General features: G+C 34.2%; 1 protein-coding gene across 1 annotated transcript; it reads left to right on the top strand.

Moving 5' to 3' along the window:
- The first annotated feature begins 259 nt into the window (after positions 1-259).
- Positions 260-21,232, top strand: pb (proboscipedia). Its single transcript, NM_001114335.1, is given in 3 exon segments — positions 260-761; positions 19,231-19,373; positions 19,425-21,232. Coding segments are annotated over 3 exon segments (1,965 nt in total). The 5' UTR covers positions 260-370; the 3' UTR covers positions 20,856-21,232.
- Positions 21,233-21,260: the final 28 nt, after the last annotated feature.

Here is a 21,260-nt window from a genome sequence, read left to right as displayed (position 1 = left end):
CGAAAAGTGTCCGAAATTTGCATGTCGGTAATTCCCCGATTCGGAATCCCGCATTCTCTAAAATCAGGTATTCGTTTATTTTTAAATAATTTTAACGTTGTAATTGCGGCCTCGTCACGCTAACGCAAATCCCGCCTCCCGGAGCCGTCCCTGCCCACGGAGCGCTCCGCCATTGGCGCTCCACGGCACCACGTGACCGGCCATCATCCTCCTCAATGAGAAAGAAACAAAAACAACCGTCACTAACAGTAACTGTGAACACACACGTAACAATCGTTTCCTATTTCCAGCTGGCTCCGCTTGAATTTCGCGGGTTTTGTGACTAGTGAGTGGACCTAGTGATTGTGATGGTTCCTAGTGACTCCGGTCAATGAGAGTCAAACATCCGCTCCGGATGCCGACGGGACACTTAGACGACGACGACTTCGTGGTGGTCAAGACGAGGTCCAACAGCCCCGAGGCCGGGGGCGGCGGCTTCTGGCTGGCGGCGGCGTCGGGGGCGCCGCACCCCGCGGCTTTGCCCATCGAGGGATGCAACGAGACCGGCTTCATTAACAGCCAGCCATCGATGGCCGAGTTCATGACGGCCCTGCCGCATCTTTCCGGGGACATGACCCACGGCGCCTCCATCAGCCCGCAGAACACGCCGCCGGCGGGCTACCCCATGGACGTGCCGCACGGGATGGGGTCCCCCGGAGTCAACGTGCCGGAGTACCCCTGGATGAAGGAGAAGAAGACCACGAGAAAGAGTAGCCAGCAAGGTAATTTCGAATTCAGAAACACCGTCGGAGCTACCACAGCAAATATTTTCTGGAGACTTGTTTAAAAAATTATGCCGTATTGTTAATGGGCACAAAAACCATTCGTGATGTTCCCTTACTCGTACCGTGTATCATATTGCAGAAAGACATTAAAATATTATTGCCTTTAAGCATGCAATGCTACTGTAGGCGTTGACATTTCTGCACGCACTTCTTCTTTTACTTGCTTTTTCAGATATTATTTTTTTAATAGACAACGTACGACTTCCTTCATATATAATTTACGTCAAGTCGAAGCTAAATTATAAATCATTATTGGATTTTTCATATGAGACAAGCGATGACTGGAATAAGGGTACTCCGAGTAATTATAGCAACTACACAAGGAAAATTAATTAAATAAAAATGAAAAAAATTCTCAGTAGATTAATGATGATGTATTGACGACAAACCAATCTTTATTATTTTAGAGTGAAAGTGGATCGTTCAATAGAAACAGATTAGGTGTAAAAAAATCAATCGATGCAAACTTCTAAAAACACGTCTGTCACAACTTATTCAAAAATAATAAACACTGAAAGAATCTTGGGTATAATGCCAAACAAAACAGAAATCGTTTTTTGTTAATTATACCGACAGGTATTTTAAAAATATTTAAACCATCGTCAATGAAGTCCAAAAAAATTAACCTGTGTGGTAAAAGAAACGAAATTGTACATGGGCTAAAATATTTTTTAAGGGACCATCCATAAAATATTCATTGTGTGCCAGACCTTATACATACATATAGATGCTTAGACGTTTTTTGTAATACGAGGTAATAATTATTGTTAGTTATTTTATTATGAAACTAGACTTGGAACAAATATGTCAAAGATTAAAATTTGGAATAAAAAATAAAATGTTTCGTTAAACCCAACTGGTTACTTATGAACTAATCACAAAATTTACGACCATCGTTTTTTCAAAAATGGTTAAATAATTTATTTCAAGAATAAAAATGGTTTAAAAATAAAGGTTGTTGTATCTTTAAAACTACCTAAGTGTCTTTTTTCTAACCTTGATTGGAGCAATATCTATTTTAGTCAAATAATTAGAAAAATAATTAGAATGTCTGTTTATTGCGGTTTGCTATACCATTATGAAATAAAAAATAAAATTGTGGTTTCCATATTATATTTCTCAGAAAAGTATGGTTGCATTTTTGTTAAATAATGTACTAAATTTTAATACATTTTTCTACATTGTAGTGGACGCTCTCATGCAATGTTTCAATTATTATACTCATTAGAAATAATCCAATTATACTTGTAATGTCAATTATACATTATCATTTTGTAAAAAAACTTAACATGATGAAAATTGTAGAAAAATTGTTGAATCAAAAGCATGAAACCGCTAAGACCTATTCGTAACTTCTAAAAATAAAAATTAATAATAAAGACTTATTTTTATTGTTTAGGTAACGTCTATTTTAACATTGTTTTTTTTTATATAAAAATTGTAATTTTTTTCAACCATAACTTATACTTTAGTACTATAAACATCAACATTTCTGATTTCTACTACATCTGTATATAACTTCACTATCATTTCTATTGAGGTGAAGTATGTCATCAACATTTATTTTTGTGATATAAAAGAAGAATTTATACAACTGTAGGAATTCTACTCACAACTGAGAAACAAGTCTATAATCTTTCATACAAAAAAATATTGTAAAAAGTGATACTTTGAGCAGGCGATAGAAAATTCTTGAGCTATACATGCTTACTGGTTTGTAATTATATTTTTTTAAAGTGGTACAAAAATCAATAAAAATTTATGGTTCGGTATTTTTTTATTTGATGATAAGTTTGAAACTAAATAATTTTGGTATTTATCGGTATACTTACTTACCTGGAATTTGTATTTTTGATTTTTTTCTGTTTATGTTATAAAATTTAGGCTTTATGTTAGTCTTAAATTTATGGTAATTATAAAATAAATTAAACAATTCTAACTTCGACCTCCGTCGAATATTATTGTAAAGCTTAATTTTCTGAACCACTTCATTATGTATAACTTATGTTAAATTTTGAAAATTTTATTAAAATGTACTAGTATACCCGTACTTACCATGTCAAATGGCAAGTAAAAATTATTATGCTTAGCTAATTCCTATAACATTAATTATTAATTTTCTAATATTTTTACTACATTTTGAAATATCTATTTCATATCACGATACTTTTTTATTTATTTGTAAATATGTACATTTTTTAATGAATAAACCTTTATGTGTAGGCATAAAACCAATTACCTACATTTTGTAAAGCACTTGGAAGATAGTATTAATACGATTTACAAGTATATATAACTCGTAATCTACTAAAGTATTTCTTTATGTATCGACTGGTATATTTTTATTCCTCTTCATTTGTTCAAATGATTAAAGAATATTATATGAAGCTATTACAGCTGTTATAGGTGCACTATATAAATTCAATCTTTTGGTATTATGATACACATTCTGTATTTAAGAATGTCATTATTTGCAGTTTTTCGTAAATATATCTCATAAAAAACGCCTTGTCCGAGGTTAGTTAGGTCCGGCATTTAATCGTCGTAATCCTTCTTGTTAACAAATAAGGCGTCTATCGGGTCAATTGGCGTGCATTAAGTCGGTGGTTTAGTTGTTGTCGGAAGATGAAGTGTCCAAAGGGGCAGTGGTTGGCCGGAATGATCTGTAAATGGAGTGTCGGATGTCGAGCCCGGGCTATATTTCATGCTGCCGTCGGCGTCGGGACGGCATCGCTCCTGTGTTAACGTTGCTCCCTGCTGAAACGAGCCGTTTGACTCCCGCTGGGCCTCCGCAGGTCCCGATCCGATGTTTAGCGCTCTGTTATGTATTGCAAGGGTGCCACACGACATCAATGAACCTGTGGATTCACATTTGTTGAGCTTATTAAATCGACCAGTTATCATTTAGCAAAGAGCGATTGTGCTAGACAATGTTAATTGAATGATATTACCACCCGCGACGTTTGAATGATTAACGTTCACGACCGACGTGACGGTAATGCCACTACACCCACCGAACGCACTCAGCTTTTTTCAGACTCCAAATTTCAAAAAGTTCATCACAACAATACACCAATTTTCTCCCAATACAATTATACATTTGCAAGCTGTTTTTTATTTACATTTTTATTAATTCATCACATTTTTGCATTATTTTGTCTGATCTGTATACTGATTCATTTAAAACGAGATTTTAACAAAGAAATTCTAAGTTGCAGTACTAAGTGTACAAACAGCGGGTACCAGTTTTAGATGAAGCTTTTAACACTTATGTTTTTAAGCTTAATTGTTATTGGCTGTTTTTGCTTTGTTTTTGAAATAATTTGTTTTTTTTTTTGACAAATACACGTTTTTTTTTAAACCATTACCTATACAGAAAATCTCAGAAAAGTAAAATTTTCACTTCAAATAAAATCAAACTTAAAGAATATAATTTTTTTCGCTTACTGTACTCAAAAAGATAAAAAATTAAGAGGTTTGTTGTAAGTTGAATAACGTCAAAACTTTAAATAGAAAACCCAAATTTTTAATTTTGTTTCAAAAATACCTTTAAATTGTTTCTATAAAACCATTAACAGTTTTTTGCTAATTACTCAAAAGGTATTTAACTTTAAATATTAAAAAAAAATTATTAGCTATTGTTTCAGTAGTCGAAAAGTGAAATAAATTTTCAGCTAATAATAACTTTAATGTTACCCTTAGGCTATTATTCGTTATTTATAATATTTATAATCGTGAAATAACTAAAATTTCAATATTTATCACGAATTTTTAAGTTAAAGTCTTTACTTGAGTTGCTGTGGTTATGGTATGGTTTACTGCTGTGGTAAAAAACAATGCCCACGAATACTGAACATTGTTGCAAAAATTAGCATTTAAAGTGAAATATCTTTTTGTAATTAACTTTAGGCATTAAAAACTTTATGTTTTTAGATAGACTATTTTATAATCTTTGAGAAGCTAAAACAAAAAATTGCGTGTTCTATTTAACTTTTTCAAGTTATTGAACATTTAACAAAATTTTAATTTTTTTTGTTTCTAACTGCAATGTACTAAACAATTTTATTGAAATAGAGTCAAGTTTGAACTTTTACCTTTTTTCGTTTTTGTTCTATAAATTTTTAAAAGAATTAAATTATTTCCAAAGTTAATACAAGTTTAGATTAAAATCATCTGTATTAAAAGCTATGTCTAAAAATGTAATAAGTTTTAAAGTGTTCCATTTAAAAAAAAACATTTTTTAATAGAGGGACACTCTGTATATATACTGCAATAGTTTAAAAATACGCAACAGAAACAGAGTTATCTATAGATAATTTAAAAAAAAGTCAATATTTTTCATAATAAACAAATTATAGAGCTTTTTTGAATCGTCAGGACACCCTGTACATATTGTAATATAGGTAATTACTGAAAAATACAAACATATTTAAGCTTCTTTTGTAATTTTCTGAATGGACAATAATAAAATAATTTTGCTCTAATACTAAACTGGTGAATCTGGTACTATAATTTACTCATAACAAAATTAAAAGACCAATAATTAAAAAAAAAAAACTTTTTTTTAAATCGTAAGCGATTTTCATTAAAAAATAAGTTAAATCGAACAAAATAAGCTGAAAAATTAAATTACGCCCATTTTTGGTAACTTTCTGCATCGATTAAAATTCAAGAAGTATTTTTATTATTACGATTTTTGGTACAGAGAATATAAACAACTCTTTAAAAAAAATTACATTGTACAAAACAAGCTAAAATAACGCATTTCTGTATAAACTGAACATTTTAACTAAATATGAACTAATTAAAGTACTAAGCGTAAAGGACTAAAGGATTAACTTTATTCCATAAACTTATCAAAAATAATAAAATTTGCATGGAAAAAAATTGTTTTAGAACTTTATTTTTGCTTAAAGCATCAGTGATAATAAATATCCGAAAAAAAGTGGTTTCTTTATTTTTCTAACTTGCTTGTTTGTGCACCCATTGAAAATTGAAAAATTCGACTCCCATTAAAAACAAGTAGAGAAAAATAAAAAGTATGACAAAAAAAGAAATTAAACAAGGAACGCATCCATGTGTAGCCTTTTCATTTGTTAAGAGATTATTCTTTAGATTAATAAATACAGTAACATAATTAATTAGTTTGAGTAAGGAACAGATCATAGAAGCGTCATTAAGTTAATCTGCAATTAAATGCGTGATTAACTGATCACGTGACCAAATTAAACAAATTTGATTGGTCCATTCGCGTTGTTAACCTTTAGCAACGAATTAAATTTTAACAAAGCTTTCTATAAATCGGCCCTAAACGTTTATTTTTTTAATGTGTTCAAAAGCTGATCGCAGACTGGTCTGTGTAAAAAGTAATAATTTCGTTTGAGTCTTTCTGATATATCGTGATATTCGTCGGTGATGGAGCGTAACTAATGAGCTTTTTGTCTCGTTGTGCCTATATCTTGGTGAGAAAAACCATATTTCTATAATTTGTGAACATATGCCGCTATTTTAAAACATCGTGGAAGGGCAGGTCAATGATGTCGATATGATGACGCGTCACCTTGCGGCTACAGATTGATTTATGACGGGCTTTGGATTAATTAACGGCATCGAGGGACACATCCCGCATCAACCCACAGCACTCCCAACCACTGTCGCAGAACGCTCATAATTGTTTCTTGCACGGTACGATTTAATCATCAATCATTAGGTGTATCCTCCTCACACGAAAAACCCAAGAAAACCCGCTTAATTCACCGACTTTTTATTAAACTTTGAGCATAATCACGCTCCCAACTCGCACCCGTCGCATACATTTCCCCAGAAATCTGTTTCCGATGCTGTAATATCAACGCTAGAACAAGAAGGAGCCTCGCAAGGATTATACGTGCAAGGTAATGAAGAAGGATAGGCCGAGATATGGGTACACCGACAGCCAATGAGTAGTTGGAGCAGGGATTACCGAGGAGTTATCTCTAATTTGAGACGGATTTAGTGTCCTGGGAATCCTTTAAATTGGATCCTGCTCCCGTGTGCACGCGGCCTCTTTACCGCACTCGACAGCTACATTTTTGCCACGATACGAATTTAAATCCTTTGCCGGAGTTTTATCTGTATTTAGTGCGATTTACTACCGATGCTTAAACTGTCATCACTGCATCCAACTATCGATAAAAAGGTTCGGACTTGTGATGAATAAATTAGAGGAGAGGTTTCCTGCCAGTAATTATGTGGATGTGCTCGCAACAAGCCTATTAAAATGTGCACACCGGAATAAATTGGTACTTCCAGTTTTACGGGAAACTACAACTCCAAGATACAAGAATGTGTTATTAGACGGATTCTTTAGAAATTCAGATTAAGGTTAAACGAATTTAGCGTTCCAAACCACGTATGCATATTCATTGTTATTAGTTAAAATTAAAGCAAAAAACCAATTTGAATAAGACAAACATGAAGTAAAATTGATTTTTAAATCGTAACTGGCAATAACTATTTTACGATTGATTTAAGTTAATTGTTTGTAATCGAACTGAAATTAGTAATCAGTGATAATGCGATACTTATGCACAAGATTTCATTAAATTTTTTATTAATTAAATTCATTATCGTACAAATCAGTTTCAGTATTGAAATATCAAGAGTATCACATGTAGTTTTAAATTGTTTCTTTTTTAATACAAACGTATCAGTCTGCTGTCAGTATTTTATAATTAGATAATTCTTTGAAAAATGGAATGTCTAGTCCACCTCCAAATACCTACCTCCCATAATTAGCTGCTTAGTTGAAAAATCAACGAAGTAACCTTGAAGAACCAGGAGCTTTCAAGGTTATTTTTCAAAGGTTGACGTCGCTGCTGTCAAAGAATGGATCAAACCTTGGATGAAAACATCAAGTTGTGCGTAACAGAATTTATTCAACTTTCTAGAATCAAGTCGCTGATTATCATAATTACATAGAGATAGTCTAATAGTTCCAGTCCACTTTTCGGAAATTTATCAAGCTATTGTTTGGCTTGGTTTCGGGTCAAAATAAATCAAATTCTAGGAAATGTTAAGCAATGCTGACGCAAGAGCAATTTGAGAACACGAAAACATTTGAGTGAAATATTGTGTATGAGACTTTCACATTTTCAAATGTCCAACGTTTCACGTTGAGCTCGCAATTAGCAATTTCTTCGGTGCATTTTTTAAAGTCTTGTCGAAGAGATAAGCCCATCAGAGATTGGAAAGGTGAGAGTTCGAGTAGAGACGTGAGGTCTGGTCACTTTGGGGAGCCCTCGGATCAATTCATTATACCCGAGAGGGTCCGAATTTGCACCGTCATCTTTGAGCTATCCTTCCAACACCCTGCACCGATTACTTGCTGAAAAATGACGCAGATTTTATTTATGCTTTTTTCCTCGATCAGATTTATGGATGGAAGATTTTTACAGGTTTATGACTTTTGTCAAAGAATTTCTATTGAAAATTATTTCTAAAGAATTCTAATTGAAATCGCAGGATGGGGCTAGTTTAATTAGACACGGCATTACAAGGTGCCACTTTGACAGGCTCGTGCCGCTTGTAAAACTATGTACCAAAATTTGATTCAAATATTGTGAAAATATCCTTGTTCTCTAAGTTTTTTGACCGTTAGAAATGAATCTTTTGTGCCATTCTTTTGACTAACTGTTAACTTAAAAACAGTACTTTCTGCATGCGACAAATAATTTCAGAAAAAGTACAATGGAGCTTGCTGCTTCCGCTATCAAAGAGAAATTTAGAAGCAGTTATGTGAAAAAACCTTAATCAGGTGAAAAATCTGTCGTAAACTTCTGTAGTAATGGGTGTTTATTATTTCCTTTTATCCAAATATTTAGTTAAAAAAACTACCAATAAGATTAATTATGAGTTAAGACATTGCAGACAAAAACTTTCATCTTGAACATTAACTTAATTTTCTTTGATTCTTAATAATGAGATAAATTGTTTCAGGATCGATCTAAACCATTTAAAAAGTTTAAACGAATACTCGCTTTAAAACGGTGGCATTTTATTCGTTTAACGCCCGGTATTTCCGTTGATAGTTAAACCAAAAATATTTTGGTTACCAATTTTTTTCCTGGTTTGACATATTTCAGTGCTTGGCTTTGATTTAACCAAGTTTAAAATTTTTACCGAAGGAAATATGTCGGGTTACCAATTTTTTTCGAGGTTAGTTATCCTCATGCGCAGGCCCTTATTTTTTAATCCAATTTGTTCGCGAGATATCACGCAATTTTGCCACTTTCTGCGACCCGTTTTTGGCTGTGTTTTGGTGGCGTTGTAATTATTTTATATGAAACATGAGTGCTGTGGATATCTTTTGCATTTTAGAGAATAATGAAAAAATTACCAAGAAATTGACTGTTGCAAAGGATTTAACCCAATTTCTACTAAAGCACTGAAATACGCAATCAAGGTTAAAATCTTGGGTAAAATTTATCATCGGAAAGATCGGGCGTAAATAAGTAAACAGATTGCCTGAAAATACCTATACCTACCTTAAATTGCTTTAATTTTGCTTTTATTTTATTGTAGTCACCTATTTTTTTAAACTGTTTACTTAAAACGAAACAAATTGCCCATGAATCATCATATTTTGGCATATATATTAGATTTATTTTTTAGATATAGTAAATTTATTTTTGCGAATTATTTACCATAAAATGAGCAAGATAATATGATAGTATTTACGGCCGATATTTCAGTTGATGATTAAACCAAAAATATTCTGGTTACCAAATTATTTTCTGGTTTGGCGTATTTCATTGCTTAGTTATGATTTACCCGAGGTTGCTGAGAATTTAACTCAATTTCTACTAAAGCACTGAAATACGCATTCAGAGTTAAAATCTTGGTTAAAATTTGCCATCGGTTAGTTACCAAAGAACTGAAATACCGGGCGTTAGGGAATAAACTTCAGAGGTTATCAGCTGCTATTTTTTTTTGATCTACTATATACTATCATTTAAATTTTCCACTTAACTATAAAAATCACACTTTATGTGTCAAAATTCAGTTCTCGGATATTTTTTAACAGCATATTTAATTTTATATTTTTTTATTTTGTCTAGTTTTTTCGTTAATTTTATATTATGCAGACTCATCCAGAAATACTGAGTTTGTTGGCAATACTGAAATTAAATTTTGAAGAATACCAATGGAGTTCGCTTTTATTTAACAACAATTCAATAATCTTGTGGGGTTGTACGTCACATAATTGTAAAAGAAAAACTAAACTGGTTGCAGTGTTGCAAATTATAAACAAAAATAATAAGTAATTCTGGATCGGTCTGTATTATCGAGGTATTTTCTATACAATTTTTACTGAATTTTTTTAAAGAACAGTCCCAAAAACAGTCTTGAAATAATAGGAGTTTTCGAGACTATCTTGGACATATGATAGGGATTAAACCATATGTACTTATTTGCATATTTTTATTTTACTAATTGTCGGACTAACTGTTTCAACTTGCGAACTAGTTGGACTCAAAAAAATTATATAGGTAATATTTATGCCTTTCGAAAGGTTATATTATGTCAAAGAATTATTAGAAAATTATGATAAAAAACGGTTTTATTTTATTTATTAAGTTTTTTTTGCAATTACATTATAATAGGAATTCGGATTTCGACCACATATCAAAAATTGTTTTGATCTCGATCTTCGCCCCTACTGTAAAAAAATACTTGTATTAACATTCATAGAATTGCTGTAGGTCGTCCAGCACCTGCTTTGCAATATAAGTTTTTGTGGCTTTGTGTGCCAACAATAATCTGTAGTTCTTATACTCCATTAGAAAGATATGCGGTGAATGTCTGTCTAATTGTTTAATCCATTCATGTAGTTCGACGGCAGTACGGAGCAGTGATTTAAAAATCCCTATTGTACTTGGTCTGCATCTGTTATCCTGCAAGTCATGCGGTAGCAAGATCAAAGATTTGCCGGTCGCGAGTCATCCTCTTGTTCCTGGACCACCTACTCCTTTCGTCTAACGACGAACGACAAAACCGTTCGAATCGTCCGCTTTGCAAAAACAAAACGGAAAATGTCGAGATTCATATTCCCAACAAACTGTCCAACTGTAACTCACCTTCCAGCGCACATAAAAATGACATTCCAGTTTCTTAACGGAACACTGCGTTGAAATTATTGCCGTTCCCATAATCACCACAAGTCATTAAGTTCCCACTGTTTATTCATAATTCCTTAGAAGAATCGTTATAAAAACGATTTTCTCCGCTGTGCCTGGGGTCGCATTTGCGTATTTGCCCCTCTTCGCTATACTCCCGACCGGCAAAGTGCAAGTCCTGTTCGCCCAACATGTAAAGAATTAACGTGATGGGTAATTAACTGCAATATTTTTAAAACGGAAAATGTCAGAACGCCAATAAAAAGGCACGGCACATCAACCAAAGAAAAACTTCTTCGCACCAATCGCGGATTTGCAACAAGAAAGGTTACAACATTGCTAAATTTTCAATCCTTCTCTGTGGAGCTTCTTGCGTTTCCGCTTTATCCCATTTCTTTGATTTCTTATCGTCGGTTTTCCTGTCTTGTCACTCGCGACAACTGTCTGGGGCAAAAAGTGCGTTCGCGAAGAGTCATTATCGTGAAAATTGCGTCGAAAGTGGAGAATTTGAATCTCTTACATGCTCGTTGTTAAGAAATGATTAATAGTAAAATTGAATGCAATTTGCTTATAGCTAACGTTGCTATCTCGGCACAATCGGAGCATGGCGATGTGATGAACATAGATGTTTTAGTAGGAGATGATAGTATTATTAATAGTGGTGTCTGGTTGTGGGTGATGTGCAAGTCATTCTACGTCACTTGGCTCCCGTTGTTTTCCTGATCGATACCGCTAACATTTTCGTGTCATCGTCGTCGACTCATCTTCCAGATTCCCTCCGAAGAATCGAATCAAATTCGGGAATTGTCTATTGTTCAAATCGGCCAAGTTCTCTTTTAATTGAAAGTAAATTCTTTCATGCTTGTTGAGTACGCTGTCCGAATGACTGATGGATGGGCTGCGGACGCGGTTACAATGCCTTACATGGCCTTTGTGTCTACGTTTGTGTTAGATCAATGAGTGAGACTGCCGCTGTTACGCTCTGTGACTGATACTTCTTTAATCATTGATTACCCACAACACGAACCACTTTCGAACCATAGATAGGCCTAAGAAGCGGACTCAAGCGCCGTCTCCAGGCACCTGGAGATTTCTATTACACTGGAGTCCGGTTATAACGAACTTGCGGATATAACGAACTAAATTTTTCGCCGAATTTCGAAAAATATGTTGCAGTTGACAATTACAAAGCACCAAGAGAAGTGTTAACTGATGAACAGATTATTGAAATACTAACTAAAAGCATTTAAACCAATAAAGACGTGTATTTTTAGTAGTTATTTACCTAATTTTCCTACATAAGCATTTTGTTTGCCACACGAGTGCAGCGAGCGTTGTAACGAATATCTCAAAAAATATATACATTCGGTTGACTTTCATAAAAACCATTGTGGTAGAAATTGGGTACTCTTGGGATTAACTTTTATGAGTTATGAGACAATTCCACCACAAAGTTTTTATGAAAGTGAACCGGAAGTATTTTTTTTTGATAATTTAGTTCTTTCTGCTGATGGTAATATTAACTAGGTTTTTCGTTTTTTGGGTACTTTTAAGAAATAAAGTTCAGCAGTATTTTTGCCAAAAAAAAATCGCTGCAAAATTTTTGCATTCTTATATTTTTTTATAGGACTTTTTTTTTCTGTGGCTGTTTTTTAGTAATTTTAACTCAGTGTAATAGACTTTGAAGAACTAAGCTCAAAGACCAGATTGATTTAAAATTTTTGTTGGTCTCAAATTTATTCGCGGACCAAAACCTTCTATACCTCAAAATCTATAAATATTCGAATATATTTATTTGAGCTCTACTATCACTTTTTTCAGTTTTTGCACAACTGTAAAATCCACACAGTAAACATATTTCTGTTTCCCACTGGATTTATGTTTTTTTTACAATAGATAATTATATTATTGTTTGTCAATTTGTATTTTGACAAGAAACACAAAAATAAATTCGAAAATTACTCTCAAAATTGGTAATATAGAAATAGGTGATTCCAATAACGTAAAAAATCTTGGCATTCTAGTAGATTCGAAATTACGATTAGAGAATATGTCAACTTGATTGTAAAAAGGTCTTATATTGCCTTAAAATTGTTATTTTATAACTACAGTATTTTAAACCTTAAACTAAGAAAAACACTTTGTGAATTTTTGGTGCTTTAACTATGGTCTCATTATTTATTATTCTTGTTTAGATAATCGCTCAAAATATCAACTACTAAAAATACAAAATCTGTGTGGTCGTTTTATTTATAAATTAAGAAAATTTGACCATGTATCGCAAATAATAAAGGAACTTGGTTGGCTGCCGATAGACCAAATATATAATTATTTTTTGTAAATGTTTATCTACAAAATGTTTGTTACTGCTTTACCATTCTATCATATTATATTCTGTCTTATTATTTCATTCAAGAAAAAGTTGCCATCAAATTCCTGTGCGTAATATTGTTGATCTCTCATTATCAAAGATTAAAACAAGAATATTTGGAAGATTACTCGCTTACAATACAATAAAGTTATACAATTCCTGTCATTTGTTTTAAAAAAAGTCTCGATAAACAATTTTCGCAATAAAATAAAAGCATATTTTTTAATCTTTAATTTTTTCTTCGGAATTCCTTTATCATTTTGTTATTTTCTTCTTGTTTTATTTTTTGTTATTTTTCTCTAGATTTTTTTAGATCTAGAACAGTCAATTTTTGTAAATTTTATTTTATTTATTTATTTATTTATTTATTTATTTATTTATTGTTCCGTTCATTTAGTTTTTAGTTGTTAAGGGTGTTGCTGAAATTATTTTTTTTTAGTAAAATATCATTTTAGTTATTAATTTTAGGCATTTGAAACTTTATGTTTTTAGATAGACAATGTTATAATCTTTAAGAAGCAAGAACAAAAAAGGGTGATTTCCTAATTTTCTAAATTTCCTAATTTTTCTACGTTTCTAATTGCAATGAGCTAAACAGTTGGAAGAGATTTAAGTTTGAACTTGTTCTTTTCTACGATTTTTTGTTTTCGTGTAATAAATTTTTAAATAAAACGTGTTTTTACCAAAAAATCAAATTATTTCTAAAACCAAGCAAAATCGACCAATATATAGGTATATCAGTATTAAAAATGCAATAAAATTTTGGGTGTTCCTTTTGAAAAATCAACTTTAGTGCGTAATCTAAAAGAAAAAGTCAATATCTCTAATAATAAACAAGTTACGAAGCTTTTTGGGATCGTAGGGACAGCTTGTATGTAAAGTAAAAATAACTGCTAAAAAACACTGCTTATCGCAAACTTCGGATATTGTGATGCATTTTCGGAGATCTTTTTATTGGACTCTACTGTATTTTTCGAAAGAGTAGTGATTGAGGCAAAATTCTGATTTTTGTGTTGAACAGATTAAAAACTGTAGGTGCAAGTCGGCGTGGTGGCATCCCAGCTAATGGATTGTCTTGGTGGGCTGTCAAAGAGTATCGATCTTCCTCCGACGAGTTAATTAGATCGAAAGCGAAGTTATGAAGGGCGCGATTCCGTTCTGTGTGAAGGAAGAATTTAGTTAAATATTATCGTGGCCGGAGTGGGACCTGCCGGAGATTTATGCGGGGGTTGGGGCAACTGCAGCGATATTTAACTTGGTGGTGGTTCGTTGCGGCGGATTTTAATCTACATGCACAAGGTTTTTACCCTCGTTCTCCCTCGCGGAACTCGAGCAAAGACTCAACGATAAAAACATCTTGTAGCGCAAGATTTACTTCTTCAGCCACATATTCAAATTATCAAGAAATTTGTTTTTCTTATTTTTACAAGTTTAATGTTTGAAAAGTTTTAATGCTCTGATAATTTGGACGCTGGGGTTGGTTATTTATGGGCGCGATCAATTCACATGTTATGAGGCTTGAATGGGATTTATTCCGACTATTTATCTTGGATGCACGAGTGAAGGTGCGTCCTTTTCAACTCCCGATGCAAGAAAGGAGCGATTTATCATAGGTGGAATTTTTAATTGTTTCGTTTCTAATGGGGTTAAGATACAAAGTGCTGATTTATGTCTGGGTCTATCGGAGGAGTAAATTAATGTTTTATCGCTAATTGTCCGATTCAATTCACAGCTCTCAATTAGTTGTGATATCGCGGGTCCTATCTGCTGTAATATATAAGTTGGGGATGAAACAAAAAGGAAATATATCCATTTTGCTTGTTTTTGCTTCCGGTCTCTGGAGCTGTCTACACGAGTCGAGGGTCGTGAGCGGCCAGCGGTCATTCTATTAGCATCTACAATCTAGATGGCCGTTCTTGTGGGGTCCCTTACTTTACACTCCACATTATTATGTGTCTCTTATCTGACCACGCTTTCGTATATAATCCACATTCAGCTCAAGTGACCACTCAAATTTGATTAATTTGCACACACGCTCATGAATATTCAGGCTAGAGAAAAATAAATAATTCAGCAGTTACAACAAAGAAATTATTTAATATTTGCATTTGTTGTACTTTAAGTGAAATCGTGGGGAATGTAGATAGTAAAACGATATCTAAATGGCAATTTGGGAGTTGTTAGCAGTGGTTAGTAGAGTGGCGCGAGTGGTTGTGTCGACAGCAGTGCTTTGGCGGGGATTTATGGTACTATAACTCCGGACCCGGAGTTGCTAACGGGCCACAAGCAGCGCGTGCCTGTATCCGGCTGTGACACTCGACAATATGTAAGAGCAGGTGCCAGATTACAGAGATTTCCTTCATATTTGTTTTATGGCACTCGATATATTTATAGCTTTTCCAACACATTTTCACTACAAATCGACCTGTTGAACGCCATAAATATTCATTTAACGCACATTTAACCCATCACGACCCAAACACTCAACATCTTCCACTAATTTTTAACTCTGCATTCACAGCCATATCAGGGCAAATGACTCATTAATGTTCTACAAAATGTAAAGATACAGAATCTGTAGATGTTTTCTTTACAGATGTTCACGAAACTTCATTCCAAACATAAAATAAACAAGAATATGTCAAAATACAAAATAGACTAAGTGTCTGAAGATGCTTTAAATAAAGCGAAACCGGTTAAGCAGAAAATATTTAATATTTTTGGAATCATTTTGATTCATAACATGAACTGTGTCAGTGACGATATTTTAAAATACCTATAGTTCCAAGTGTTTATTGAACTCTAATGGTTAAGGACTGGTTTTGTCGTAATCGTTATTTAAAATTAAATACTAAAATGCACTTTTGAAAATTTTATATTTTGCCATTAAAATGCTGACATCTATGAAATACGGAGACGATTTTCTATCATACTATATGATTTTATTGACATATGGTGCCTATAATTATAAAACAGCAGATTCTGTTATAATGTACTCCAGAATAGTGATTTTATGCAAAAAAATATATAATTTTGTCTTCAATAAATTTATTACCCGAAGTGAAATAAATTTTTAAATCTCGACTTAAAATTCTTAAAAATCGAAGGTAGATTGAATAATAACTTAAAAACTTTTAAAAATAATAACGCGAACAATTTACTTACTTTTTACTAAAAAAAAGATCAACTAAAAATATATTTAAATAAATATATTTTTATTGCAAATCTTTCAAAAACTAGTAATTATATAGAAATCAGCATTTACTATTAAATACTTATACTATTATTATTTCTTATACTATTTTAAAACAAACAATGTTTGAATGTTTATTTGTAGAAAAAATACGAACAAAAATTGGCTATATAGCACAAAAAATTAATTAGGAAATTAAATAAATACTCGTATACCATTAAGCAAACGTAATTTTAGTAGTCTAGCGACAGTTTTTTACATATCTTTTCCACAAAATATTTAATTTAAGTATCTGGTTCAATAATAAAAGGAGCTTTTACTAAAAAAGCTAATAAATCGGTCAAAAAGAGCAAAGCTTGCAAAAAATATAGCTTTTAACGAAACTTTAGTCAGTAGCTACACAAATGACTAAACAATTTCTAAGATTTAGTTAGAGTACACAAAGTAGATACTTTAATTAAATATGCAAATAAACAAATAGAAAGACTTTTAAAAAAATAATTTGAATAACGCCATCATTCAAAGATTTATTTGGTTACATTATTGTGGAACGATAACTAGGGTAGTAGCTAAACCTAAAAAGCAGCAGCTCACTGAAATTAATAAGTAGGAATATTCAAAGCATGCATTCTTTTCTAGATTAGATCGAGTAAGTTTGAGAAACATATAAAAGAATAAGAAAGAAGAATCGTCAGCCATTTTTTTTATTTTTTTATATCGATTTTAATAATTTTAATACCTATTATAAATTTTGTTTACATCAAAAAATGTAAAAAACAAATATTTTTTCTTTTTATTGATTGTAAGATTTAAAAAAGTGTAATGTAGGTAATTCGGTAAATAACACAAATGCTCGAAAATCAGAAGAAAGAACGAGAGAAACAGATTCTCAAACGTCTTATTCTTGTGAATGTAATTTTCTAGGGATTGTTGTCGGCAATATTAGAACTTCCACTATGCAAAAAAAATCATCATCAAATATTATGTTTAAATTTCTATAACACAATACGTTGTCCATATTTTTGTGTTCGTAGTTGGGTTAGGTACATAAGCGTAGTAATTATTGCTTGATTATTCCTATTTTGCCATAAACATGATCGTATTTTATGTCTTTCTGTTCACTGATGGCCTCTTTTTAATTTACTTCTTGGAACATCGACAATTATTGTAATTGTTGAAGTAACCAAAAGCCCCCCATTTTCGGAATTCCTTCCACCTTTGTTTCCCCATCTCTGCGGGCTAATGCGTGTAAATCTCATGCACGCATCTAAATATTTATGAGTCTGTATCTTCGAAATTGTGCACCTGAAGCGACGCAATTATAGCACCATTTGGCATTTCTCTCTCGAAAAATTTGAATAATTAATAAGCATCTCTATCGTTTGGGAAAAAACCTCGTCATGACCGCGAGCAATGCTCGTGAAGCTTTAGAATCGTCTGGTACACCCAGAGAGCGAGGTAGAGTACGTGATTGACGTATTCCTCATCAGTATTCCGGCGTTGCGATTGGACAGACGCAGCTGTCAATCAAAAAGTTTTGCACGCGCCTCCCCTACCGTTCGCTTTTCGAAAAGCCCCACAATGTATTGGAATATTTTTATTCCCCGTTTAATACTTCGTACAAAAATTAAATGGAAATGTGTAGGTGCCTCGAAGAGGGTGAAATTTAATTCACATTTTAAACGATTTTAAAACCGTTTTAAATAACTTCAATTTTGCGTGATCTTGTTTTTCTACTTAATCCTAATTGAATTATGCAAGCGGGGCGATACTCGTGCACTAGGTTACCCTGACACACACACCGCTCATATCGATTCGGATGCCTGACTTATTCTATTATCAAATCCTAGTCATATTTCGCCACCAGTGCACAATTTAGCTTGTTTTCGCAACCATTTGCCCACTTCCTCTTCTCTCATCGTTTTGACACTATTTCAACAAGTTGGAGAAATAGCCTGACACCTTTAACCATGCCTACAGTATTATTAGCTCCAAAACCCGCGGCCTCTATTATTTTTACTATTCTCATCAAAAATGCCAAGGACGTAATAATTTTTGTTATTATATGCTGTCAACAATAACTCTATTTGGCGCAGATCTTCTTTGTCATTTTTGTAATTGTTTTTTGCATCTAAATTTCCCACAGCCGTACGTTTTTAACAATTGGAAGCATCCATTGTTGTTTACAATGCTGCTGTATCATTATTTCAATTACAACAATTTCTATAATAACTGTCCTCAACATTACATGATTTTCAAGTCCATGACAGAGGGGATTTGAGTGATATCCTTTTTTTTCGCAGTCAAACACTATGAAATTGATGCGATAGCAACTATTTATATTACAACTATTGTAAAATATAATGCCGTGATTATTTTGCGTGCAATGGCGACTCTAATGAGCAATGGCGGCTTAAGTAGGTTTTGATCATAGAGAATTAATAAAGAAGAGCGCTACTGTCTGCGTAATTTCATCAAACATATCAGGACAAGAATTAATTTCGTTTCTTATTCACAATTCTGATTTATGGTTGGCAAGCATTAAATCCCACCTGGTGGCAGATGTTGTCGAAGTTTATTCGGAAATAGGAAACATGAAAAGTTTCACAATTGCTAGTTCGACCGAATCATCCCACCCACAAACTATCGTTCCAGATATTAAAGACAATAATGATATTTTTCCAGAAAATGGACTTCCACGAAGATTAAGGACAGCATATACCAACACCCAACTGTTAGAATTAGAAAAGGAGTTTCACTTTAATAAATATCTATGTCGTCCTAGAAGAATAGAAATAGCTGCTTCGCTAGACCTTACCGAGCGTCAGGTATTAAAATTCGAAAAACCACGATTGCCAAAGTATGATACCTTGTTTTAGGTAAAAGTCTGGTTTCAAAACCGGCGCATGAAACACAAGCGGCAAACCCTCGGCAAGCAGGGCGACGACGGCGACGACAAAGACTCGATCACCAGCGACGGTGGCAAAAACGGCAAACTCTCCGACAAGTTCCTGGACGACGAAATGTCCAAGAAGAGTTGCCAAGGCTGCGAAATGCCTTCGGCGGGCCTGTGCGGCTCCCACGACGAGATCCCCGACATCAGTTCAACCCGAGGCAACAACAACAACACCCCAAGTGCAACAAACAACAACACGAACTTCAACAACAACAGCAACGGAGCGAGCAGCGTCGGAAGCTCCAGCCCTTTCGACAAACTCATCGAAGAGGACTCCCGATCGAACGAAGACACTAGCCTACACCCATCACCCAGGATAACAAAAAAGGCAAACTCGGTTAGCGTCAAGGTAGAGAACCGCAGGAATTCGCCCAACTCCTGCGAGAAGAAAATCGGACTGAGCAAGATTTCGCCGAAGGAAAGTCAAGACGCCGCCAACGTGAAACTGTCGCCGAAAAGTGCGTCCTCCCTACCCCCAGGAAACAACATCCACGGGATGGCCCCAAGCGTCATGTACCCACATTTGAACCGCTCCTCGCCCACGACAGCAACAGCAATCGCCTCAGCGACCGTCACCATCCAAAATGTTAGCAACACGATCCCGCCTTTCGCCTCCCGAGGCTCAATGCATTTTCCCAACCAGTACCAAATGAACCAGGAGTACCGAACCGACCGGAAACACACCCAGCAGCACTACCAAATGAACCAGAACATGTACCCTGGCGAGATGTACAACCCGGAGCACACGACAGTCAACGAGGCCCAGCCCTACGTCCGGAACACAACGGTACCAACGCAAGGGGTGGCAAGGATGTCCCGCGGCCGCCAGTACAACTACCCCAACCCCCAACAGCAGTATTACTACAACAAGAACCACCCCAATTCCGAGAACTACATCAACCACCAGAACTACGTGCAGGGCTACCAGGGCGAGCACCCGAACTACAACCACTATGGGTACCACTACAGCGGCGACGGGGGCGAGGTGGCGCACTTGCCCAACACCCATATGGGCCACGAGCCGGGCGCGGCCTACTACCAGAACGAGAACATGCTGCAGAAGAACGCCGAGTATTCGGGAAAAGTCGGCTATTATGAGAACAACCACTACAATGGTGATCCTAATTACATTTCCCCGGAAGTTTTCCCCAATACGAACAATGCGATAATGACCCCACCTGCGAGTGTACAAACTGAATCTAGTGATAATTACAATTCGTTTCATCAATTCTATTCCAGTGAGTCTTCACAAAATCAAGTCGCACCGACCGGTGAGAACAGTAACAGTTCGTCGGACTTTAATTTTTTGAGTAATCTGGCAAACGACTATACGCCCGAGTACTACCAGATTTGATTCAGTGCAATGGACAGTTCTGTCTTCTGTTAATTTTTACTGTTACTGATGTGATTTTTATTGTTTTTGGTTTTTCGATTCTAGTATTGTTCACGTTGAATGTATACACTTTATAAAAACGCTTCTAGCCAACATTTAGACAATCTAAAAGTTGTGTTTGTTATTGATACAATCAGAAAACAATCATTTTTGTTTCATCGCACGATCCCGCCGGAGTCTCATTATTAACATAAATGTATGTACTATTTTAGGACAAACCTGTAGGTTGTTGTTGAATGTAAATACTTTGCAATTTAATGTAATACTAATATTGTACAGTTAGAGACACATTGGTACACTTTAGCATTTTAATTCGGAAAATATACGACTGTAGCTTTACGTGTTTTATTTCTACAAACTCAGATA

This window comes from Tribolium castaneum, chromosome 4, assembly GCF_031307605.1.
Source record: "Tribolium castaneum strain GA2 chromosome 4, icTriCast1.1, whole genome shotgun sequence".
Lineage (NCBI taxonomy): Eukaryota > Metazoa > Arthropoda > Insecta > Coleoptera > Tenebrionidae > Tribolium > Tribolium castaneum.
Note: the sequence above shows the minus strand (reverse complement) of the source record. Positions and strands in the feature narration are given on the sequence as shown.